Source organism: Crocuta crocuta, unplaced genomic scaffold, assembly GCF_008692635.1.
Source record: "Crocuta crocuta isolate KB4526 unplaced genomic scaffold, BGI_CrCroc_1.0 scaffold1954, whole genome shotgun sequence".
NCBI lineage: Eukaryota > Metazoa > Chordata > Mammalia > Carnivora > Hyaenidae > Crocuta > Crocuta crocuta.
The window spans coordinates 1,606-27,764 of record NW_027528644.1 but is presented as its reverse complement, the minus strand read 5'-3'; the positions used below and the strand labels follow the sequence as shown (position 1 = coordinate 27,764).

At 47.2% G+C, this 26,159-nt stretch overlaps 2 protein-coding genes across 5 annotated transcripts in view; one reads left to right on the top strand and one right to left on the bottom strand.

Annotated features, from left to right (window-relative positions):
- The window catches only part of TMEM106A (transmembrane protein 106A), a 6,794-nt gene extending 1,855 nt beyond the window's left edge, over positions 1-4,939 (top strand). For all 4 annotated transcript variants that reach the window (XM_077755240.1, XM_077755239.1, XM_077755238.1 and 1 more), the window contains 6 exons: positions 416-479; positions 1,631-1,784; positions 2,261-2,401; positions 2,508-2,551; positions 3,054-3,107; positions 3,461-4,939. In XM_077755240.1, coding sequence (XP_077611366.1) covers positions 416-479; positions 1,631-1,784; positions 2,261-2,401; positions 2,508-2,551; positions 3,054-3,107; positions 3,461-3,581 — 578 coding nt within the window. In that variant the 3' untranslated portion in view covers positions 3,582-4,939. The remainder of the gene's footprint in view (positions 1-415; positions 480-1,630; positions 1,785-2,260; positions 2,402-2,507; positions 2,552-3,053; positions 3,108-3,460) is intronic.
- An 866-nt stretch (positions 4,940-5,805) lies between these two features.
- Positions 5,806-10,152, bottom strand: CCDC200 (coiled-coil domain containing 200). Its single transcript, XM_077755234.1, has 4 exons — positions 9,939-10,152; positions 7,533-7,869; positions 6,768-6,826; positions 5,806-6,029 (listed from the first exon to the last, which is right to left on the bottom strand). Exons 1-4 carry the CDS (start codon positions 10,080-10,082, stop codon positions 6,003-6,005), a joined length of 567 nt encoding a protein of 188 aa, XP_077611360.1. The 5' UTR covers positions 10,083-10,152; the 3' UTR covers positions 5,806-6,002.
- Between the last annotated feature and the right edge of the window lie 16,007 nt (positions 10,153-26,159).

Sequence of the window (26,159 nt, the reverse complement as noted above, 5' to 3'; positions counted from 1 at the left end):
ACAGCAAGAAGCTAACTCTCCCTGGGCTCACTTCAGAGACACCCACCCCCGCCCCTCCTGCCCTGGCTGTTCTCCCTGGCCCAGGGGGTCTCCTGCCTCCCCACTCCCTGAACAACACTGAGCCTTAGGACTCAGGAAGTTAACAAATGACCTCTCCAAAGAAGCTAGGCTTCTCTCATTTGCTGGTGCCTGACAGAAATCCACACCTCTTCATGTAAAGCTCACTTCCATTCCAGAGATGGCAAAGCTGAGCTGCCAGCACCTGCCCAGCGTTCCCAGTCCTGCCGTGGGGGCAGAGGTGGCATGCTTCCCACACTGCTCTGTGGGGTGGAGGGGTGCATCTGGAAGGCAGGAACAGGAAGCCTTTGTCACGAATACTTCCTGGCCCTCCCTCTTACCTTCTTTCTCTCTACAGAGCTGGAGAAGCAGCTAGTGGCCCTCATCCCCTATGGGGACCAGAGGCTGAAGCCCAGGCACACGTAAGCCCCTCTTCTCCACTCCACTCCACAGGACATCACCCTGGGGGCTGTTCTCTTTGTCTCCCCCTTCTGTCTCTCCCTGAGATTTTTCTCCATTGGTTCTCCCCCAAGAAAGCCTCACTGGGTTCATACGTACTAGTGCATTTCCAGAGATTTTCCTGGTTTCAGAATGGGGCACAGCGGAAGCCACCTGAGGGTGCTTGGTGTCCTTCTTCACAGTTTTCATGCTTCCAAGAAGCATGGCTCCCTGGTGAAAACAGAGGATCTCTCAACTCCGCAAGGCCTTTCAGGATGGAAGGAGGGGCCCTGGCTGAAATTTGTTTGGGGAAATCATTTTTCCCAAGAGCCTCCCTTGCTGCAGCAGTTCTGAGCTGCTTGGTCTCTTCCCAGCTGCTTGGTCTCTTCCCAGCTGAGCTGGAAACCTTGCTACTCCCTGTTCTGAGATGCTTCAGAATCTCAGAGGCAGCCCTGAGTTTCACTGGGGGTGTGATCACCCTGTTTGTTGCCTTAGTCTCTTTGGTATGAGTCCCTGCAGCCTCTTCCCAAGTCTCTCAGCTTCCGTCTGGGAGCCACCCCCTGCCCTCCCTGACCACTACACCAGAATCTGAATCTGGCAGCACCCTCCATAAGATACTAATAAGGTGCTGTCCCCTTAATACATATCTCAATTTTGAATCAGATGGACAGATGATGTCCTGTTCTGAATTTTCATATTCAGATTCAGTTAAATTCACGTGGACATTTCTTCCATTGACGCTAGCTAGCATTTGCTGAGCTTTTGTTAGGTGCCAGGACCTTGCCTTAACAAATTCCGTGAGGTGGGTACACTTCTTTCCATTTTACAGACGAGGAAACTGAGGCTTCAGGTGGTTAGGTGGCTTGCTTGGATTTACTGGGCCAGTGGGTACAGAGAGCTGGGAATGGAAGTCAGGCCACCTGCCTCCCAATTCTCTGCTCCGACTCACTTCGGGCCACATCTGAACCTGGGCTGGTCCTCCACATCTGGGTCAGGGGTAAATTTACAGGTGTGAGGGGGTTAGTGCAGGGGAGAGCTTTGTCTATGGAGAGGAGTGTCTGAACAGCCCTCTGCTCAAGCTTCCTTGGTGTTCTGACCTCTCCACTCCCCTTCCCCTTGTCTTCCCTTCCCACAGGAAGCTCTTCGTGTTCCTGGCAGTGCTCACCTGCCTTGTGACCTCCTCCCTCATCGTCTTTTTCCTGTTTCCCCGGCCTATCTCCGTGCAGCCTGCGGGTCTCAACTCCTCCACCGTGGCCTTTGATGCGTCTGGTATCAACCTCACCATAACGGTGGGTGGATGCTTGTGCCCCTGGGCTCAACCCCACTTCAATGGCAACTCTTCTCTGGAGCCCTTATCTGGTGGTGCAATCTGGGGCACAGGTAGCCAGGAATTTTATGATGCCCAGGGGGTGTGGAGGGCTGGGGAGAAGCAGGGGAAACCACAAGCCCCATAACAGATTGTGCAGGATTGTGACTGTACACAGTGAATGGTCAGAATCGGGACCAGAGGAAAAAAACACAGCCAGGGGCATGCCTGAGACTCCCGGGGGAGGGGAGCATAGAACTGAAGAGACTGAAGAGAGAGAAACCTCCTGTGCCAACTTAATGTCTTCCAGTGACCCTTTGCCAGTAAGAGCTCCTCCAAGGGGCTCCTGGCATGTAGTGGGAGTGGTCAGCCAGGCCTGGGCGTTTTGGAAGCTATTTGACCTCTCCTTTCAAAGGATGGTCACCCTCTCACTTCCCTTTTCCTTCTCTTTCTCCTCAGAATATCTTAAACATCTCCAATAGTAACTACTACCCCATCACCGTGACCCAGCTGACCATTGAGGTGCTGCACCTGTCCCTGGTGGTGGGGCAGATCTCCAACAGCCTCCTCCTACACATCGGCCCTTTGGCCAGTGAGCAGGTGACCCCCTCTCCCTGGACGGCCCTGCCCAGAGGTGTATGGCCACATGTGGTGGTGGGAAGCCCCTCTGGGGCTGGGCCTCACCCTATGCCCATTTGGTTGACAGATCCTTTATGCAGTGGCCAACAAGATAGGGGATGAAAACACCTAGTAAGTATTATCCCTTGATCTCTTCTCCTTTATTCTCTTTCCTGGTTGGAAACCCAGTTTTCATCCCTACCAGATTTCCTGATGGCTTAGCAAACCCTGCAGCCAGCATTTGGCCTTCACTCTCATGGCCAAGACTGCAGTGTGCAAGGGCTCAGGGTCCCCAGCCTCTGCCTGTATAGACCTAGGTTGGAATGAAAACAGGCCAGAATTTGGTTAATTCTTACAACATGTGACCTTGAGCTTTTCAGCCTGAATTGCTGAGGAAGATTTATGTCTTGTTTTCTGTTGAAGGAGGGGCTGGCACATACCTGGGCCAGGCCTGTAGGGCTTAGAGGAATGATATTGCAGCAAGGGTGACCTGCTTAGGGAGAGAGAAAGATTAGGGGTGGCATTTGGGACCCCTGATGGAAAAGAGCTTAGGAGGCGAGGACACGGACCCGCAGGTCTCCTCCATGCCGACAGGCTGCTCAGTGTGAAATGTCCCGTGTTCTTTCTCTCTCAGCAAAATCTGTTCCTGGATGAAAATCAAAGTCCACCATGTACTTTTGCACATCCAGTAAGTAGGGCTGGGATCCCCGGTGTCCCCCCCGCCCCACCTACTTCTGACCCGAGGCTCCCCTCTGCTCCACCTTGTGGGAGGAGTCATCCAGAGCCAACTCCGTGGATCTTTGTTGGCTCCTGGGACTAACAGGTCCAGCCCCATCCCTAGATCCCACCCTGCTTATAAGCCATCGGTGTGACAGCCACAGAGCTATCTGGACTACAGGTGGGACAGCCATCCCAGGTGCCTTGGCAGAGTGCGGAACAGAAGGAAGGGTGGGGGGGACCCTGCCCTCCCAGGACAGCAGAGCAGGGGCAGAGCTGTCTGCTTCCTCCCAGACACAGCAACAAAGCCTGCTTCCTCTCCAGGGGCACCCTGACCTGTTCCTACCTGAGCCATTCAGAGCAGCTAGTCTTCCAGAACTATGAGTATGTGGACTGCCGGGGAAACACGTCAGTGCCCCACTTGCTGGCCCCTCACCCGCCATGACCTGTCTGCCGGCCCCAAACTCCAGGCCGCTGCCAGCCTGGGCTGTATCTCCCAGCGCCCAAGAACGGACTACAATGACTTTGCCAAAGGGAAAGCCCTGCTTTATTATACCTCCCCCCGCCACACACACGCCCTCAGCACAGGAAGCTCTCTGTGGAAGTTAACTTTACACACACGTGCACACGCATCCCCTAAAAAAAAAAAAGTTTGGTTCTTCTAGGGGTTTTCCCTTTGGTCTGTCTTGAGGAAAGTCTGACCCGATGGTCTTCAGAGCTGCTATAGCGCCCTGGAATGGCGCCTGCCCTTTCAATGCTGAGCCCCTTGGCTGCCTAACTTCTCCAGGGCAGGCCTTCCTCCTGCCCGAATGAAGAAAGCTTTCATTTTATCTGGCTATTAAAACATGGATCTTTTTCAAGTTCTCCACCCAGGGATGGGATTGTGACTTGAGGGACCTGCATGCTGTCTCGTGCCTCCCTGCTTTGGTCACGTGACAAAGGGATGATGATGGTCTGCTTCTCTCCCAGTAACTTGGCCCCTGACAGCAAGATTGGCCAAGGCCCTTTGACCCTGCATCCTCCCTGGTTAAAGACTCTTCCGGTTCCTAGGAAGACAGAGCCTTTCTCTGGCTAAAGCTTCTCCCCGCCACAAAATAGTTTTATTATTCTCGTCACAGCAGGAACCAAGGTAGTAGAGGACAGGAGGCACCCCCTCTGCCTATCCAGGAAAAACGGAGAGGAGACCAGAATCATCTGATCAGGTGTTTATTGAAGGAGAGCTTCTGGCTGGTGGTGAGGCCACAATCCTGAGTCCCTGTGAGGACACAGGGAGGTCGAATGGTGGTCCCAGCTGCAACCCCCCTCCAGTGAGAGCCGGCAGAGGCAAAGCTATCACGATTTTCAGGGGCCGGCCAAGCTGCTGGTTTCTGCAGCTTCCCTGGCTTAGCCCCAGGGCTCATCCTGTGTACCCAGAGGCCTCTGCTTTCCCTTGGGCATTGACAGTATGGAGCTGCACATCAGTAGGGAGTGGTCTTGACCTCTCCTCTTTGCTATCGCTCAGATGAAGCTAAGTCCCAGGTTCCCACCGGGCTCCAAGCAGAGGCGGTTTGTTTTGTAGCTGAGCCAGAATGGTAGTTGCTCACTAAAGGTGGCTGGGGTTTTTCTCAGGCAGAGAGATGAACTTAGGTGGTGAGTGTGAAGCTGGATGGCTGGAGAGGGGGAAGTGGCACAGAACCCAGCTAGTTGGCTGAGGGGTGGTGTCGAGAAGGTGCTGGCAGGAGCACAGAAGTCCAGAAAGGCCAGGCTAGAGTTTCTGCTGTGTATAGGGCTTATATTGTATTCAATAAACTGTACTTGACAGTGTTAAAAAGTCTCCTGTGAGTGGGAAGGGAGCTGGTGGACACTCCCAGCCTGTTTCTTAGTGTCCAGGTGGGTGTCGAGCTTCCGTCCCCAGGCCCTGAGCTCCTCAGCACATGTACGGCTTTTCTGGCTTCTGAGAGATTGCTCCCAGGAGCTCGCTCTCTGCCTTTCTCTCCTTGTTTGTCTATTAAGCTCCCTCCCTACTTTAATATTTCTGTTCTGTGCCCCCATCTGCCCCACTCAGGAAACACTATACTGAGGGGCTCCTTCAGCCTGACCCACAGGCCATGCTGTGTGGACCACAGTGAAGGGCTCCAGGCATCCCCTCACCAGTCCAAGGTAGAAAAGGGGGTGGGCTGGGAGGTCCTGGGTGTCAGCTTCAGGAGGTGGTGAGGGGGCTGCCTGAGGCCTTTGGAGCCTCTTGACACACAGGGAAGGAAGAGGGCAGGTGTTCTGTGCTTGAGGCTACAGCCCCCCTTTACTCTGACATCTTTGCAACCCCAGCTTCCCATCATCCATGTAACCACTCAGCGCCCATTAAGGGCCTGGCATTGGGGGGGAGGGGGCTGCCTGACCCCTCTAACACTGCTCCAGGCCTCCCCTGGTGTGATGCAACCCCTCCTTCCCCAGCTGTATCTCAGTAAGCATCGGCCGGGGTCCCAAACCTAGAGCCCCCCAAAGACCTATCCTTGCTAACCCAGGGCTGGCAGTGGAGCTATAAACTAGGGGGGGCCAAGACCAAGCTCCCCCATTGGCTGTGCCTAGGGAAGCATGGAATTACCTTCTTTCACCCCCCACCCACTCCACCCCCTTCACGGGTCCTCATGCCCTCATCCCTCCATCCCAGTCTCACAGAGCTGACCAATCTGTTCATTCTCTTCAGATGGACATCACATTTTATTCCTAGCTAGCCTTCTCTTCTAGAGTGAATCAGGAGGGGGTGGCCTTTGGAGTGGAGATGCTGCCAGGGTTGAAAGTGCAGGGCTGATCATCTGGGTTTTTCTTTCTTCTTTTCTTTCTTTCTTTCTTTGCTGATAGCCAGTGGGGGTGGGGGTCTATCTCTGGATCACCATTGCTGTATGTAATTCGTTGACTGGGAAGAAGAAGAAGACAGTAGGCAAACCGGGTTAGTTAGTTTCTGGTCCTGCTGGTTCCAGAACATTGTATCAAGCCCTTTGAGGCCAGAGAAGTCAAAGTAAAATGGAGCAGCCCAATCCTCCTCCTAAAAGGGCTAGAGCATCAAGGTCTCTCATCCTTTGCACCTGTGTCAGAGAACCCTGCTTTCCAAAGCTCGTACCGTTTTACGTCCTTCTCAAGAGTGACCACCCCGGGTTTGAAGGCCTACAAGGAGCCAGGATCTAAACTAAATGCTTTTGGTGACTTCTCTTTTCATTGCCACATTCAATGGTCCTGACACCTCTATTAAGGAAGTGGTACTGCCGTTCTCATTTTCTGGATGGGGCAGATGGGACAGATGAGGGAGTGGTGATCCTGAGACTCCCAGCCTCTGACTTCAAGTCTCGCCTTCCTCCTGCTCCAGCTGACTCTGTCCCCAATCAGCCCTTAAAACAACAGATTGTCAATCCCTCCATTTATGCTAAGCGCTGAGCAAGGAGCCTGCCTTGGACATTTTTGTGAGGCAACAAATGGAGGAATGGACCATCCAGAAGTGACTATATAATTGCGTATAAAGACTTTAAGTAACTTTATAAAATATGAATAATTGCAGCCCCTTCCACAAGGAAGCCTCTCTAGGATCCCACACACACGTGCACACATGCATACTCTCAGACACACAGCCAGAGTCTATCTGCCTTTCCCACCATCTCACCGTGAATCGTGAGTACTCCGTGTGTTTATCTGGATTAGATTGGAATGGTTTCCTGAAACCTAATGATGAAACAAAGCACATGTTACTCATCTGACAGTTTCTGCAAATGGATCACGGCAGAGCTGGGCCCTTTACTATGTGTCTGGGGGGTAGTGGCAGCCCCTACCTAGGGGAAGGCACCGACCAAACCCACCTGGAAAATTCTCACCTGGGAAGCTGTACTGGGATTCCCTGTCCCAGACCTCCCAGGGCTCAGTATACGGGTTTGTTTTTTGTTTTTTTTTTTTAATGTTTTATTTATTTTTGAGAGAGACCACACAAGCAGGAGAGGGACAGAAAGAGGGAGACATAGAATCTGAAGACAGGCTCCAGGCTCTGAGCTATCAGCATAGAGCCTGCCGTGGGGCTAAAACCCATGAACCACAAGATCATGACCTGAGCCGAAGCCAGACGCTTAACTGACTGAGCCACCCAGGCGCCCCAGTATACTGTTGTTAAGCCTGCAATTCGGATCCCACTCTCCGGCCACCCTCACCCTGGAGGAGGGGCTGCCAACTTCTCAGCCACCCTCAGCAAAGACAGCAGCCTCCTTCACAGCCCCAGAGAAATGCAAAGATACCCACAGGAAGGTGGGTACCCACAGGAAGAGGTCTTCAAGTAAAGGTCAAAGGTGCTAGGGAGAGTCAGACACAGGAGGACAGATGTGGATTCTGGACTATTGGGCACTCTCTCCTCACCACCTCCCTTCCCAAGCATCTCACTTACCAGCGTTTTGAAGAATTTTTGTGCCTCCCGGGAATCTGTTAAAGTTGGATTGCCCTAGCAATTGACGGACCCTCACCCAGCCATGCTGAGGAGCTGACCTTCGGGAATCCTGTAGAACGCACGCAGAGGTGCACTGAGTAAGAGGGTCTTGGGCATTCTGTGGCCTTGGCGGCGGTGGCGGGATCTGAGACTGTTCCAGGAGACGTAGCCGGGTCGCCTGCACTTGGATGGAGGGCGCCCGCAGATGTGGCTGTGCCCATAGCCGCCCTAGTGGCCGCTGCTGCTCCTGCTGAGACTCCAGAAGTGGCTGGGGTTTGTCCTCAGATTGGAGTTCCTCCTGTTGGGAGTTCCTTCAGTTCCTGGCAAGAAGCTCCCCCTCCCTCCCCACCAAGGCACCCATCTGCCAGGACACCGCAGAGAGCCAGGCAAGCAAGGAATGGAGAAACAGAGGTTCCAGGAAGGTCCCTATTCTGGGGAGTAGGAGGCTAGGCTATCTCCCTTTACCCACAACACCAAGAACTGTTTCTTTGATGATAGTGCCCCCTGGCCCAGCCCTGGCCCAAGAAACAGCAGTCTCTGAGCACCTACCTCCTAGCTCGGGAGCTCTGCACTGAAAACAGTTTGCAGTGCAGGAGAACAAAGAATACTTTCTTGGGGTGCCTGGGTGGCCCAGTCGGTTAAGCGTCCGACTTCAGCTCAGGTCATGATCTCGCGATTCATGGGTTTGAGCCCCGCGTCGGGCTCTGTGCTGATAGCTAGCTCAGAGCCTGGAGCCTGTTTCAGATTCTATGTCCCTTTCTCTCTGACCCTCCCCTGCTCACACCGTGTCTCTCTCTCTCTCTCTCTCTTTCTCTATCTCTGTCTCTCTCTCAGAAATACATTTAAAAAAAAAAAAGAATACTTTCTTGCAGGGGTGCCTGGGTGGCTCAGTCTGTTAAGCTTCCGACTTCGGCTCAGGTCATGATCACATGGTTCGGTTCGTGGTTTTGAGCCCCACATAGGATTCTATGCTGACAGCTAGCCTGGAGCCTGTTTCAGATTCTGTATCTCCCTCTCTCTGACCCTCCCCTGTTCATGCTGTCTCTCTCTCAGAAATAAATAAAACAACATTAAAAAAAAAAGAATACTTTCTTGCAAACACTTTGAAACCACACTGTCCAATTGAAATATAATGCATGCCACAAGTAATTTAAACTCCTCTAGTAGCCACATAAAAAAGTAAGAAACAAATGACACTAATTTTAATATATTTTGGTTAACCCAATACATCTAAAACAGGTAATCAGCATGAAAATATTAATGAGATTGCTTATATTCAGTGTTTCTGTACTAAGCCTGTACATCATGTATTTTATATGTAACAGTACCTCTTAATGTGGACACTAGATTCTGACTGAAATTAATTGGTTTATATTTAGATTCCATAAAAATGGATAGTTGGAAAAGATTTACGGAGCGCCTGGATGGCTCAGTCCATCAAGTGTCAAACTTCAGTTCAGATCATGATCTCATGGTTCCTGAGTTCCAGCGCCGCATGAGCCTCTCTACTGGCAGTGTAGAGCCTGACTGGGATCCTCTATCTCCCTCTCTATGCCCTCCCCTACTGACGCTCACACGCATGCTCTCTCTCTCAGAAATAAATATTTTAGGGGCACCTGGGTGGCTCAGCTGGTTAAAGCTCTGGTCAGGATCTCACAGTTTGTGGGTTGGAGCCCTGCATCAGGCTCTGTGCTGACAGCTCTCAGAGTCTGGAGCCTGCTTCGAATTCTGTGTCTCCCTCTCTCTCTGCCCCTCCCCAGCTCGTGCTCTGTCTCTCTCTCTCAAAAAAAACATTTAAAAAAATTTTAAAACACATTTAAAAGAAATAAACATTTTTTCGATTTTTAAAAATGTTTTATTTATTTTTGAGAGAGATAGAGACAGCATGAGCAGGGGAGAGTCAGAGAGAGAGAGGGAGACACAGAATCCCAAGCAGGCTCCAGGCTCCAAGCTGTCAGCACAGAGCCCAATGCGGGGCTCGAACTCATGAACTGCGAGATTATGACCTAAGCTGAAGTCGGACGCTCAACTGAACCACCCAGGCGCCCCAATAAATTAAAATTTTTAAAAATAAAATCTCATGGAAACCAACTTGACAATAAACTATTTTTAAAAATGCAAAAAATAAATAAAAAAATAAAATATCTCAGACCTGACCCTCCCTGAGTCCCCCACTGGGCCTCAGCCTAGTTCAACAGTAAAGCTGAGTTACCCTCATGCACACACACAGAGTACATTCCGGAGAACTTCAAAGGACCTTACTTTTCTCCTACCCCCAGCAAAACATTGACCAAATAGCTTCCTAGGGATCTTTCTATTCCCATCCCGCCCCTTGAAGCCCTGATGAACTTGGCCCCTCGCACGCACCTGCTCTTGCTGCTCCTGCTCTTGCTGCTCCTGCTCTTGCTGCTCCTGCTGCTGCTGCTGCTCCTGCTGCTGCGCCATCAACCACCTCCTCCGGTCCAAAGCCATCTGCCTGCGACGGGCCTCCCAGTGATAAGCACTCCCCATGATGGCGGGATGGCAGAAGCAGGTGGGGGCAGGCAGAGCCCTGGATGCTGTCACTGCCCTCACCCCCTGTGTTTCCTCTCATCCCCCCACCCCCCGCTGCCTGTAACCAAAACCACCTCACAATGTGGGCCAGCCACTACCCGGGGCAACTAGGCAGCCCCCGCCCCCATCCTGGGGAGGAGGGAGGCCATCCTCTTGAGCGGCCTAGGGAATGTCTGTAAAGTACCTTTCTCTCCAAGGCCCTGTGCAGGCAAAAGACACCTTTCCACCTTTGCTTTGAATTTCCATGGGCCCCAGGGACAATTTCTGAGTCAGCTGGCTTTTCTCTCTGATTTCTTCCTCCCACCCTTCCAGGATCTCAGCTTCCTCACCTGGCCCTCTGCTGACCCCTCCCTCCCCACCACCAAAGTGGTATTCTCAGGAATTCCCTCAGTCCTCCATCTCCTCCAGCTGTGCTGAGTCAAAAGGAAAGAAAATGTAAAATCCAGCTAACCTTCCCTGGAGTCTGAGCCCCATGAAGGCAAGGTGGCCAATTAGCTTAGCGAGTGACCTAGTCCTGGGAATTTATAATGATGGGCTCAAGCCTGATGTCTACCTCTTCCTCTGACCCTGGAGACCCTACATAACCCTCTCTGGATCTTAGTTTCCTTGCCGATAGAACAAGAAGGATATGACTTGTTACCTCCTTCACAGGACTGGTATCAGGACCAAGTGGATTCATGGATGAGAAGTGTACAAGACAAAGTATAAACTTGTGTAGCTACTCCCACCTGATTTTCATGCCCGGGAGGTGGAATGGCCAGGGGAAGGGATCATTTCCTGCAACCCAGGCAGGCTTCTGGGGGCAGGGACTGGGTAAACTATTGACTTCCCTGCTGCATACAAGTGCCCTTACCCACAGATAACAATCTTTCTAGAAGCAGCAGAGCCTGAGCCCGGCTTCTGGTCTGGAGGTCGGGGAAGGGCATGGGTGAAAAAGGTCTTTAAACCCAGTCACAGCTTCAAACACTGTGCTGGTGGAAAGTAGGGTGGGGTGGGAAGGTGACAAGGGAAAGCAGCCCTAGAACCAGAGAACAAATCCCTAGAGAGCCTGCCGATTCAGGTGGCCGCTGTAGTAGAGTCAGACAGGCTCAGGTTTAATTCTGCCTGTGCCACCTACTAGCTGGTGGCACCTAGGTAGGTCATCCAATGTCTCTGAGCCTTTCCTATGAAACTTTATGTAGAGGCCGCTTTCAGGTGGAATGTAGAAAGGGTCCACAGTGAGCAGCCACCTAGCTGAATACAGCAGGTCCATCAGGATACCCATCTCAAAATACCCATAAGCCCTAACTAACCAACTTGCAACCAGACACAGTTCCCAAAAAGGGAAAATCCCATGTGTCCCCATACCTCTTTACCTTCCCCTTTTAAAAACAGCCCCAGGGGCACCTGGGTGGCTCAGTTGGTTAAGTGTCCAACTCTTGATTTCAGCTCAGGTCATAATCACACATTGTTTGAGTTTGAGCCCCGTGGCAGGTGACTGGGATTCTCTCTCTACTCCTCCCCTACTCGTTCTCTCTCTTTCTTTTTCTCTCTCTCTCAAAATAAGTAAATAAACATGTATAGATGAATAAGTAAGTAAATAAATCAGCCCCCACTGCCTCACTGTAGACAGTGTCTCCCCTGCTATCCTGCCTCCCGCTCCTTTGCGGTGTATTCTATAAACTTCTATCTCATCTGTTCTGCCTCAGGTGAATCCTTTCATTGATTGTGCCATCACCTCCCACCCGATTAGAATACTCACATTTGGGGCGCCACATGCCCCACATTCAGAGGCCCTCATTCGATCAAGAAAGACACCACATTTTGGAAGAATCCATGGACTGCTTGGAAAGTGGCTGCCCTCACCGTGAGCATGAGCCAGTCCTCATGCCAGAGGAGGGATTTCCAAGGTGAAGCTGGCAAGATTGTGCCGCCCGCCTCCCTGTGTGGCTGCGCCTCCCAACCCCATCTCTGACCTCAGACTTCCCTCCAGTTCTGGGATTCTTCTCCATATGCCACTCCACCCCTTTCGGTCCGGATTGTAACTCCTATTGGCCCTTAGGGAACTTCCCAGGCTATTACTTGATTTGTATCCTCTAGTACTTTTGCATTTATTGTATTTATTTTAGAGAGAGAGCGTGAGCAGGGGAGAGGACAGAGTGAGAGAGAGAGAGAGAGAGAGAGAGACTCTTAAGCAGGCTCCATGCTTAGTGTGGACCCCCACGCAGGACTCAATACCACCACTGTGGGATGGTGACCTAAGCCGAAATCAACAGCCAGATGCTCAAACTACTACTGAGCCATCCAGGCTCCCCAACATTTGCATTTTTAAATAAGACTTGTTATTATCCAAAACCCAGAATCATTGTTGTAGAAGGAACAAAGTAGATTTAGAAGGACAGGCCAGTTAAGTCCTGTGAAAAGCCAGCTGTGTTATTTATTACATATACAAATGTGGTCTACTTGCCCTCTCTCTGACCAGTTTCCTCACCGGCGTAGTAGAGCTAATAATACCTCTATGCTGCGATGATTGAAGGAAATAATCTGTGTCTATAATGCACAGGAGTCAACAAACAGAGGCTTTCACATCCCAAAAAACTCATTGTAAGTTGAAAATGGAAGCCGAAAATGCATTTAATACATCAACGTATGAAACATAATGTCATAGAATAATCTATCATAGCTACTAACTCAGAAAACAAATGGGTAAGCCCTGGCCCTCTGTCCCAGCCAACTGTTCCTGCCCAAGTCCAGCTCTGGCCGGGTCCAGGGGTCCCTGAAGGATGGACGGTGTCGGTGAGGGAGGGAGGGAGGGAGCCCCGAATATCTTTCTGGTCACCAGGCAGGCATCTCTGTCCTGTTGGTTTTGGTGTCTTTATTTATAGGTCAAACATTAACATGGCGTCAGAAAATGGAATTTTTACAATGGATAGTTCTCTGTGATAAGATGTTTTTGGAAAATGTACAGAAACAGGTTTTACAGAAGGATTCTTGCAGAACTGCCCCAATTATAGTGAGGTTGAGTAACTAAGAAAATAACAGGATGTTCACATTTTAATAACACTAAGATTAAGTCATAGGTTTGTAGATACTCTTTTTTTTTTTTTAATCTTTTATTTATTTCTGAGAGAGAGAGAGACAGCATGAGAAGGGGAGGGTCAGAGAGAGAGGGAGACACAGAATCTGAAACAGGCTCCAGGCTCTGAGCTAGCTATCAGCACAGAGCCCAACATAGGGCTCAAACCCACAAACCGTGAGATCATGACCTGAGCTGAAGCCAGACACTTAACCAACTGAGCCACCCAGGCGCCCCGGTTTGTAGATACTCTTATACGTCCTCATCATAGCTGCCGGTAAGGGAAGGTGTTTGTCGAATGTAGGCCTTAGGGAAGGGGCTGCTATAGATCATCAGTTAGCAAAGGTATATGTGGTAACTTATGTTCTGCTCTTATCTGTTCCTTCTCTCTAAATTAGGCTCTTTGGGGGCGCCTGGGTGGCTTAGTCGGTTAAGCGTCCGACTTTCGCTTGGGTCATGATCTCGCGGTTCGTGGGTTCGAGCCCCGCGTCGGGCTCTGTGCTGACTGCCAGCTCAGAGCCTGGAGCCTGTTTCAGTCTGTGACTCCCTCTCTCTCTGACCCTCCCCTGCTCACGCTGTCTCTCTCTCTCTCTCCTAGAAATAAATAATAAAAAAAAAAACATTAAAATAAATAAATAAATAAATTAGGCTCTTTGTCTCCAGGCAAGACTTGATTTTCCAGTTATATGCTTTATGGCACCAGAGAGCCAGCCATACCTTTAAAGAGTTTAGCTCATTTCCAATACATAGAATAGCCTCATCGAGTGCATTTATCTTTGTGTCTAGTTTTATGATTTCTTGAATAGCTAGGGCATGAGAGACATCTTTGGTTAGCTGATTTACATGTTGAGCTGTATGAACGTCTTGGACTAATGCAACGGTAGAAACAGAATTGTACATGTAAAGGTCAATCTTTTATGAGTAAGGGTCATTAGCCTGTTCATAGCTCAAGGGAAAGTATGGAGGGAAACAGGACCTGCTGGAGACACGATGTCTGTTCCCATAATCGAAAGAAGATCTTCCCACAAAAGGTCCTTCACAAGGTGCAATCATCACACCAGGGCCAGAATAAGGGGACAAGTCACTCCTGATACCGATCAACAAGGTACCTTGGGGGTCGATGCTCAAGCAGAAATAATTGAATGGGGGTGGATATCGATTGTCATCTGATTGGCAAGAGACGGTGCAAACTTGCTTTAACCTCACCAGGAGTTTTCTCAACTAGTGGGTTCAGAATGGCTCCCAGCATTTTCCCTCCTGGGGAACCTGGAGGGGGCTGGACAAATCAAAATCATAGCACCTGGCAGGGTTTACCAACACTGTTACCAAGCAAATTTGGATAAGTTCTTTGCAAGAGAAGCCAGTAACTCAAGCGAAGAGGGTTTGGAAAACAGAAAGGGAGAGATTTATGTCAGGTGCCAGCATCTGGGGAAGATGACAGCCTCAAACATTGACAACCAACCCCTCCAACAGCAAGATGGACATCTAATGTTTTCTAGAGGTTCAGGAGGGTGGGTACCTGCAAGAGAGAAGGCGGGGAGCATATGATCATGGGTTGGGGAATGGGATCAGTATGCATTCAGCCCATGATTTGGGGCAAGGAAAGGAATGTGTGAAATGTGGTCTTCTAGACGTTCCATTGCTATCAGGGCTTTTCTGGTCTAGCAATTGGAATGTTCCAGTCATTGTCATTGCCTCAAAAAAATACACTAAGAAATAACCATTAATGGGGCGCCTGGGTGGCTCAATTGGTTAAGTGTTGAACTTTGGCTCAGGTCATGATCTCACAGTTTGTGAGTTCAAGCTCCAAGTCAGGCTCTCTGCTGACAGCACAGAGCCTGCTTCAGATCCTCTGATCCCCCTCTGCCTGTCTCCCCCTCTCTCTCTCTCTGAAAAAATAAATAAAAACATTTTTTAAAAAGAAAAAAACCGTTGGGGTCTGTAGTTGAGCAAGAGGTTTCACAGACAACAAATAGCTTAGCCTAGCGTACCTCAAGTGTGCTCAGAATGTTAGCTAGGATGCAAAGGGAACTTACTCAAATAAAAAGGTTGAAAGCCATCAGCAAGGAGGAGGGGAAGGGACAAAAGCAGGGAAGAAACAGCAGTTCCCCTCAAGGAGACACACAGCTAGGTGTTCTACCTGATAGCCCCTACGTGAGCCAGTTTGAACCCTATTGGAACTAAAGATCTGCAAAGAAGCCTCCCTGGGTGGTCCTGAAGTTACCTTTAGTTCGTTATAATACTAATATCTTCATCGGGGCACCTGAGTGGCTCGGTCGGTTAAGCATCCAACTTCTGCTCAGGTCATGATCTCATGACTCTAGTGAGTTCGAGCCCCGTGTCGGGCTCTGTGCTGACAGCTCAGAGCCTGGACCCTGCTTTGAATTCTGTGTCCCTCTCTCACTCTGCCCCTCCCCTGATCATGCTCTGTCTGTCTGTCTCTCTCTCAAGAATAAATAAACACTTAAAAAAAAAAAGATCTTCTCCTACAGGTGAAATTTTCTGACATTTTTTGAACATACCATGTAGGCAGTAGCATGTTGACCTGCTAGGCACACACAGTTGAACTAAAATGCTTATACAAGGTCCCCTCTGCCCAATACACTAAAGAAAACTTCCTGTACTAACCCCAGTGGTGAGGCAAGCTGAGAGCAAAGCACAAGGTAACACCACCACCACCACCACCCCACCCCCCACCTCCAGCCAGGTGGTATATGTGTGACCTTCCTCAAGCACTCCTGGCTGCCCCAGAACAAAGGAAAGGGGAAAAACAAATGGTTAACTGATAGAGATTGATGTGGTTTTGGGGTGATGGGAGGGGGGATCGAAGCCAATGCATTGGTGCAAAAAGGTGATTTTATCAAAGCTCGGGGACAAAGCCCGTGGGCCGAAAAAGCTGCACGGGGATTGTGAAAAGTGATTGGTTATATCCTATGGGGCTGAGGGAGGTAAAGTCAAGAGGAAGTTTCTTAAAGGAATTTTCATATGCTGAAGACTCACAGATCACTGGAGGCCTAGCTATTGTGAAGCTAAGGTTGTTTTTCCCTCTAGCAAAGCATTAACATTAAGACAGTAGGGAGTTCCTGGGCTTTATGATATTGATAGGCTTTCCCTTTTTTTTTTTTTTTGTAATTTTACTAAGATATTTGTAAACTGATGGAGACTCTTACCAGTCAAACCATTTGTTTTCTAACCTTCCCTTTGTTTTTGGGCAGCCAGAAGTGCCTGAAGAATGTTACACATATCAGCCTGGAGGAGGGGGGCTGCGTTGGGGGTTAGTTTGTGCTTTGCCCTCAGCTTGCCTTAATTCTCCCTCACAGATCACAGTCACGCAGGATGAGTCTCTATCAGTCTGCAACTGTCTCAGTGATTTACAAAAAAGAGACAGAGAGAGAGAGAGAGAGAAAAATCTCCAGAAACTTATAGACTCAATTTCCTGGAGCCCAACATCACCTTCCATAGGACAGAAAATCTTATATCATCAATCATTCCTCACAATCTGAGTTCAGCTCTTTCTGCCTCCGGGTCCCTTCCCCGAAACAGCCACTTTGCACTGAAACATCTCAAGAATTATTTGAATGTTTGCTCTAAACCCTAACATTTCCACATCACCAAGAGAGACAGTGCCTTTTTTTTTTTAAGTTTATTTATTTATTTATTTTGAGAGAGAGAGCACAAGTGGGGTAGGGGCAGGAGGGAGAGAGAATTCCAAACAGGTTCTGCACTGACACAGCATAGAGCCTGACGTGGGGCTCGAATCCATGAACTGTGAGCTCATGACCTGAGCCAAAACCAGGAGTCGGACACTCAATGGACTGAGCCACCCAGGTGCCCTGGGGCCTTTCTTTTTTAAATCTCTACACCCAGTGTGGGGCTCAAACTCAGAATCCCAAGATCAAGAGTTGTACATTCTACTGACTGGGCCAGCCAGGTACCCCAGAGACAGTGCTTTGAGAGTTGTCTCCCTGTCTCCTTACTTGTCATAAGTAATACAAAGTTCTGTGCTTTCAACACTTCCGTGGATTGTGTTCAGTTTGATGCAGCCCAAAGAGCAAACCCATTGCGTTTGGTTACAAAAACCCTTCTATTAGTCTACAGTTGGGCAAAAATCATCTAAAAAAATTTTTTTAATGTCTTTATTTTATTTTGAGAGAGAGAGAGAGACAGAGACAGAGAGCGAGCGTGGGAGGGGCAGGGGGAGAGGGGGACACAGAATCTGAAGCAGGCTCTAGGCTCTGAGCTGTCAGCACAGAGTCCAACGTGGGGCTCGAACCCACGGACTGTGAGATTATGACTTGAGCCGAAGTCAGACACTTAACTGACTGAGCCACCCAGGCGCCCCTGGGCAAAAATCATCTAACAGAAGCCTATTTTATAATAAAATGTTGACTATCTCATGTAACTTACTAAATACTAAAAGTGAAAATGAGGCTGGTCGTATAGGAACAAAATGGTCATCAGTGTAGCAGTTGTTTACCCTCAAGATCCCGTGGTTAACGGGGAGCTAGGGCTGCTGCGACCCAGCATCACGAGAGAGACCTGTACCACATATGGCTAGCCTCCAGGAAGATCCCGATTCAAAATGCATATCATTTTCTACTGAATGCATATCATTTTCATGATAGGGAAAAATCTGTTATAAGATGGCTGACAGGGCTGATAGGGAAAATTCCTGTCCCCGCCCAAGGACTCCCCTTCCAGGTTCTTCTTCCCACCCTGCTTGTTGCACGCATTAATGACGAATGCGGAAGTAACAGACTATAAATTGTTCCCTCTGCTTATACTCTGGGCTTAGACCCCTGGAGAGTGATCTCTGAGGCCACTGGTGTAAAATAAATCTCCTGCCTTCCAAGATCAACAAGTGCCGCTTGGTTCTTCCACTGGGTGACCCAGACCAGATTCCATAACATTCACACCATGGAAAGTCAAGAAAATGTAAACTAAACTATTATAAGTTAGAGACCGTCTGGATAGTATTTCATATATTTAAGATGTTTTCAATTGTGAGGCATCATTATTTTATGTACTTGTGAAGGGAAGAAAGAAAAAAAAATGTTCAGCCATGGGAAGAGAGGAAGGAAAGAAGGAAGAAAGGAGGAAGAACAGGCCCAAAGTGTGTGTGTGTTTAAAAAAAAGAATTTCTGGGGCACCTGGGTGGCTCAGTTGGTTAGGCATCCAACTTCGACTCAGGTCATGATCTCACGGTTCACTAATTCAAGCCCCGCATCGGGCTCTGTGCTGACAGCTCAGAGCCTGAAGCCTGCTTTGGATTCTGTGTCTCCCTCTCTCTCTGCCCCTCCCTAGCTCATGTTCTGTCTCTCCCTCAAAAATAAATAAAAACATTAAAAATTTTTAAAAATTAAAACAAAAAAGGGGGGCACCTGGGTGGCTCAGTTGGTTGAGTGTCTGACTTCAGCTCAGGTCATGATCTCATGGTTCATTGGTTCAAGCCCTGCATCAGGCTCTGTGCTGACAGCTTGGAGCCTGGAGCCTGCTTCAGATTCTGTGCCTCCCTCTTTCTCTGACCCTCTCCTGCTCACACTGTCTCTCTCTCTCTCTCTCAGAAATAAAACGTTTAAAAATTTTTTTTAAAAAATTAAAGAACTTCTTTTTTTTTTTTTTTTAATAGTTTATTGTCAAATTAGTTTCCACATAATAAAGAACTTCTTAAACCTAGGGAGAACTCCCACAAATTTTTTGAAGAATTTAGTCATTACTGAGGTCTATGACCCTGGGCTGCCAGATAAGTATCACTTATGTACATGTTGGTAGGATTCGGTGAAAGCCATAAATGGATGTAGGAAGCAAAATGGCAAAACACCAAAGATGGTATTCAAGATGCTCAATTTTCAATATGTTCTTATAGAAAGACAGAGTTTGCAAAATAGCAACCAGTCTTTGACAAGCCATTCCTAGAGTCCTCCCTGTTCAAGCTGATGGGTCTATTATTCAAATATACATACAAGGGCACCTGGCTGGCTCAGTCAGTGGAGCATGGGACTCTTGATCTCGAGGTTGTAGGTTCAAGCCCCACGTTAGCGATTACTTAAATAATATAAAATCTTTACCAAAAAACTCCACAAATACGCAAACAAAAGGAAGAGGGATCTGTGCCAGACTTTAAAGCTGGTTTGGAAGGTCTCACCCTAAGGTCACTCAACCTGCTCTAGCTGTCCTCTTTGTAAGTGGATTATCTCCTGAGATTAGTGGATTGCTAAAAAGGCAAATATAGGATGGGAGGGCCCCAGTCTGACTGCACTTGTGACCATAGCTGAGCACTTTGAAAGGACTTTGGAACAAGACTGTAAACAAAGGTCCACCAAGCTATTCACTTTATAGCTACAACAGGTTCAAGGCCATATACCTAAAATAATACCCGATCCTCCCACATTACACCCTCCTCCTAAGAGCTACATCATCAAGACACAGGCCCAAGGATAAATGTCTCAGTTGTAATCAATGGGGACATCGGAAGAGAGATGGTATTCAGAGACCCTATACAAATTCTGAAGCATCAAATCAAATGCCCCTACATTTACCCTCAAAGAACGACCCTCTATGAGCCCCTCCCAAAGTTGATGGGATTCTGAGGGATTTTTTTTGGTAAACTGCTATTTACTCCCTTAAACAGCTAAGGGGAAACTAAGATTAAAATTAATGGGGTTGTGGGGCACCTAGGTGGCTCAGTTGGTTAAGCATCCAGCTCTGGCTCAGGTCATGATCTCACAGTTTGTGAGCCTGAGCTCTGCGTCAGGCTCTGTGTTGACAGCTAGCTCAGAGCCTGGAGCCTGCTTCAGATTCTGTATCTCCCTCTCTCTCTGCCTCTCCCCCAGTCACACTCTTTGTCTCTCTCTCAAAAATAAATAAACATTAAAAACATTAAAAAACATTAAAAAAATAGTTTTAATCTTAATGAGATTGTGGGGTTCCTGGGTGACTCAGTCCGTTAAGTTTTTTAGGTTTTTTTTTTTCTTTTATGTTTATTTTTGAGCTGAAGTCAGACACTTAACCGACTAACCCACCCAGGTGCCCTGAGTGTCCAGCTCTTAGTTTCATCTCAGGTCATGATCACATGGCTTCGTGAGACAGTGCAGAGCCTGCTTGAGATTCTCTTCTCTCTCTGCACCTCCCCTACTTGCTGTCTCTGTCTCTCTCAAAATAAATAAATAAACTAAAAAAAAAAGTAATGGGGGCACCTGGGTGACTCAGCTGGTTAAGTGTCCGACTTCGGCTCAGGTCATGATCTCATGGTTTGTGGGTTCGAGCCCCACGTCAGGCTCTGTGCTGACGACTTAGAGCCTGGAGCCTGCTTCAGATTCTGTGTCTCCCTCTCTCTCTCTAACCTTCCCCTGCTCGCACTCTGTGTATCTCTCTCTCTCTCAAAAATAAACATTAAAAAAATTTTTAATTAAAAAAAATAATACTAATAACCGAGTTGTGCAGTACTGTCAGAAATATTTACTGTTTGTCCTGGCTGAAACCTAACAAGATTTTTGAAAGGATTCAATAACACTATTGATGAGGTTTGGGGGTGATGGTGGGGTTCGGAGCTGATGACCAAGAAAGAATTCTTGAAGACTATAATGCAAAAAGGTGATTTTATTTTATTTTATTTTTAATTTTTTTAAATGTTTTGTTGATTTCTGAGAGAGAGAGAGAGAGAGAGAGAGAGAGAGAGAGACAGCGTGAGCAGGGGAGGGTCAGAAAGAGAGGGAGACACAGAATCTGAAGCAGGCTCCAGACTCTGAGCTAGCTGTCAGCACAGAGCCCAATATGGGGCTCGAACCCACGAACCGTGAGATCATGACCTGAGCCAAAGTGGGATGCTCAACCGACTGAGCCACCCAGGCGCCCCTCAAATCTAGTCTTTACAGGCTGGATGGCTGGATGGCCCCAGCTGTTTCCAGAATTGTTATTCAAAGTCCATCTATTCTTTTTATCAGTCCCAAAGTCTCTCTTATTTATCCCAAAAGGTTTGTAGGAACTTGCATTTTTTCCCTTGTACCTTTGAGATGTAAATGTTCTACCCATGTTCAGACCATGCAAACTTCAGGTAATTCTTATCAAAAAAAAAAAAGGAGGAAAGATCATTTGATCTTGATTTGTCAAAGACAAATATAAATCCTCAGTATCTTCTTCACAAATACTAATGGAAAAAGCCCTAGTCACCTGAGTAGGTAAAGTTAATCAATTACATTTACCAGAAAACAACTTTGATTCAATTTTTATAAGTTGTGAGTTTTGTATTATTGTACCTAATACATGGCAGTAATTTTTTTTTACTCTGCCCACTTCAACTTTTTTTTTTTTTAATTAGACTCTACTCCAGATGTGGGACTTGAATTCATGACTGCAAGATCAAGAAACATGCTCTAACAACTGAGCCAATGGCAGTAATTTTTTATTTTATTTTTTTACTTACTGTTTGTTTATTTTTGAGAGAAAGAGAGACAGAGCATGAGCCCAACAAGGGGCTCAAACCCACAAGCCATGAGATCATGACCTGAGCTTAACTGACTGAGCCACCCAGGTCCCCCCAGTAATTTTTTTAAATGTTCACTTATTTTTGAGAGAGAAAGAGACACCGTGAGCAGGGGAGGGGCAGAAAGAGAGGGAGACACAGAATCCGAAGCAGGTTTCAGACTCCAAGCTGACAGCATAGAACTCAACTCGGGGCTGGAACTCGTGAACCACGAGATAATGACCTGAGACGAGGTCGGCCACTTAACCCACTGAGCCACCCAGATGCCCCACCAATGGCAATAATTTTTAAGTGGAAGTTATAAGGCCTCTGTTTATATCTTTCTGTATATTAGTGTGTCTACCTGTGTCTGTATATTTTAGATATGTGATATTTCCCACCTCTGGATGGTATTACCAAAATCAATTTGTAAAAGATCTCTATTTAATCGGCTTAAAGAAAATTCAATTCTGGGGTACCTGAGGTGAGAAACGATGAGGTTTTGGGGTGATAGTGGGGTTTGTGGGGTCCGGAGGAGATGGCCAAAAAAGAATTCTTGAAGATATCTTTGGTGCAAAAAGGTGATTTTATTAAAGCACAGGGATAGCACCCTTGGGCAGAAAAAGCTGTGCCAGACCCTGTGGAGAGACTAGTTATATACTTCGGAGTTCGGGGTGGTAAAGTTAAGGGGAAGTTTTCAGTGAGATTTTCATATGCTAATGAAGACTTACAGGATACAGGAGCTAAGGTTGTTTTTCCTTCTAGCAAAGCATTAAGACCGTAAAAAGAGGGGATCCTGGGTGGCTCAGTCGGTTAAGCGTCCGACTTCAGCTCAGGTCATGATCTCATAGTTCATGAGGTCATGATCTCATAGTTCGTGGGTTTGAGCCCCGCGTCGGGCTCTGTGCTGACAGCTAGCTCAGAGGCTCGACAGTAAAAAGAAATGTTTTACTCTGCCAGCCTCAAGTATTTGTCAATGGACTGCAGAGCATAAGAAAATTTAATTTTTATCTGCCATTTCCTTCTACCTTTGTTTCCCACATCAAGAAGTGAGATGACTCATTTTCAGAAATAGCAAATAAATGCTGTGCTGTCTAGTAACAATAGGTTTACAACCTGTTGGAAATATGTACAACCCTCCCCCCCTCCCCCACCACAGTGGAGTCCCAAACCCTTAAAACACTTCACTTCCTGGTTCTTCCCCCTCTCTATTTTCCGGGCTTATTTTTTGCAGGCTTTGCAATGAGCATGCGCCAAAGAACTAAAGTCTCTTGAGTCGTCTCAAGGAATGTGCATTTGTTCCAATCAGACTATTTTTTGCCTTACACGGGCATAGGTGACTTCCGGTAAGGCTGTAACCTCTGTAGTACTCAGCCAATGAAGAATCGGGGGAGGGACTTGCACATGAGGAGATAAATTGCCTGCTGTACCTGCCCCAGTGTGCCTGTCCATCAGACACCTGCTCTTGCCAGAATTTTGATTAAAGCCTCGCTTCACTGTGCCTTGAGTCTCCATGACCCTCACACCTGGCTGGCTCAGTTGGAGAAGCACGCAGCTCTTGAACTCGGGGTCGTGAGTTTGAGCCCCACATTGGGTGTAGAGATTACTTAAATAAAACTCAAAAAGGAAAAAAAAAGAAAATTAAGTTCGTATGTAAATTGAATTCTCATTAACATAATAGACAGTAACCCAAATGAATTTCAGGTTCACCTGAACTAGGAAAATATTTGTTATTAAAGCTAGTTTAAGTTTGATTAAAATAGGCATGTCTTTGGTGTTATCAGCATTAAATATAATACTTTCATTCTACCTAGGTTTACTAAAGGTTGGAAAAGTTCATGTTAATCCCTTACAAAATTTGTCATCAAGAATAATAGCTTGGGTTGATGGCCAATTTTCTCTTAATGTCTCATGAAGTTTTGTGGGTAGTCCAAACAAAACTGTTAAGAAAAAGCAGATCAAATAAATATAAATAGGGGGCACCTGGGTGGCTCAGTCGGTAAAGCAGCCAACTCTTGGTTTTGGCTTAGATTATGATCTCACGGTTCCTGAGTTCTATCCCAAATAGCACATCTTTTTCATAACTTAACATCTCAGAAACCAGGATGCATTTATAATTACATGCCAGAAAGCACTGCTACTTTTTTACAAGTTGTAAAAAACAATTCAACTGAGTAAATGGGAAAATCTAATTGGCTCTATTGAGGGATTCACGAACCAGACAGCATCCTATCTTGCAAGTAGTAAGGAGCTCCAAAGATCTCCAAAGAGCACAAATGGGAGACTTTTATAAGCAGAAATGGGGCAGGACAAGGAAGTTATTAAGAAAAGGATGGTTTCAGGCAAGGTCACCTTCCCTTGAGGAAAAGGGGAGGGGTCTATCATGCAGATTACCTCACTGGTACTGATTAAGAAATACTAGATTGTCAGTTTAAACCTCATATTCCTGGGGCGCCTGGGTGGCTTAGTCGGTTAAGCGCCCGACTTTCACTTAGGTCATGATCTCGCGGTTCGTGGGTTCGAGCCCCGCGTCGGGCTCTGTGCTGACTGCCAGCTCAGAGCCGGGAGCCTGTTTCAGAGTCTGTCACTCCCTCTCTCTCTGACCCTCCCCTGCTCACGCTGTCTGTCTCTCTCTCTCTCCTAGAAATAAATAAAACATAAAAAAAATAAAAAAAAAACGTCATATTCCTGTAGTTAGGTTTCCATTTGAGCTCATTGTTTCTTTCTCTTTCTTTTTTATTTTTAACAATTCCCTCCTTTTGATCAGACTCTCTGCCTGAGAGATGTGATCAAAATTTAAGACCTCTGTGTCATTCTCAGCTACCGCTATGTGGTTCTCACAACTTTTACTGATCCTCAGTATGATAGTTACAGGTCCTGATGTTTTTGCTTTCTCTCTATGGTATTAACACATCACAACTCCAGTTTGAAATTTTTTACTTTCATATTTTTTAAGGTTTTATTTTTTCTTTTAATTTTTAATCTTTTTTGTTTGTTTGTTTTGGGTTGTTTTTTATGTTAGAGAGAAAGCAGAGGAGATGGGTAGAGGGAGAGAATCTCAAGGAGGCTCCACGCTCAGCACAGAGCTAGATGCAGGACTTGATCCCACGACCCTGAGATCATGACCTGAGCCCAAATCAAGAGTCAGAGGCTCAATAGACTGAGCCACCCAGACACCTCTTAAAATTTTTATTTTAAGTAGGCTCCACACCCAATGTGGGTCTTGAACTCACAACCCCAAGATCAAGAGTCACATGCTCTACCAACTAACCAACCAGGCACCCCTTTAAGATTTTATTTTAAAGTAATCTCTACACCCAACATGGGGCTCAAACTCACAACCCCAAGATCAAGAGTTGCATGCTCTATCAACTGAGCCAGGCAGGCACCCCTGAAATTTTTTAGTGGGTCATTTTCTTCATTCCTTTCCAGGCATACCAGACTTAGATTGTTGGCTAGAGGCTGTGAACATGCATGCATTTAAAGACTGAGAGCATAAGGTGCCAAGGAGATTACTAGCTTACTATAAGCAAGTAATGTCTTCCAAATTATACCTTGGGGTAAGGGTTCCCAAAATGAAACAAAAACCAATCAAAGTCAAATAAGTCAGAGAAAGATCTTCAAAGGAGTCACCTTTTTTTTTTTTTTTTTTTTTTTTTGAGAGAGAGCATGAGCAGGGTGGGGAAGGCACACACAGAGAGAGAGAGAGAGAGAGAGAGAGAATCCCAAGCAGGGTCCATGCTGTCAGTACAGAGCCTGATGAGGGGCTCAGTGTCATAAAGCGTGAGATCAAGACCTGAGCCAAAATCCAGAGTCACACGCTTAACCAACTGAGCCACCCAGGTGCCCCTGAAGGAGTCACCCTTGAGAGAGAATCCGAGGCAGGTTCTACACTGTCAGAGCAGAGCCTGGTGCAGGGCTTGAACTCACGGACCCTGAGATCATGACCTGAGCAGAAATTAAGAGTTGGTTGCTTAGCCAACTGAGCCACCTAGGCGCTCAGGGAGTCACCTTTTTTTTTTTCTTTTTTTCTTTTTTTTCTTCTTTTTTTTTTTTTTTTTTTTTTTTNTTTTTTTTTTTTTTTTTTTTTTTTTTTTTTTTTTTTTTTTTTTTTTTTTACTAGTAGTAGTAGTGTTTATTTTTGAGAGAGAGGGAGAGTGGAAGAGAGGCAGACACAGAATCTGAAGCAGGCTCCAGATTCTGAGCTGTTAGCATAGAGCCTAACACAGAGCTCTAACTCAGGGACTGCGAGATCATGACCTGAGCTGAAGTCAGACTGAGCCACGCAGGCGTGCCCAGGGAGTTATGTTTTTAGGTCAAATAGCTTCTTCAGTGATCTTTTATGTACCTGAATTTCAACTTTTCCGGAAATGTTAATCCAGGCACAACAGGTGGTATTGGCCACAGCAATGACACCTCCGTGCTTTAGCTAGAAGACAATCAGTTTTATTATCAAGAACAAGTCTGACCAGAGAGTCGGGATTTTTGTTAGGCAGCTATTGCTTTTGCAATGGAATCT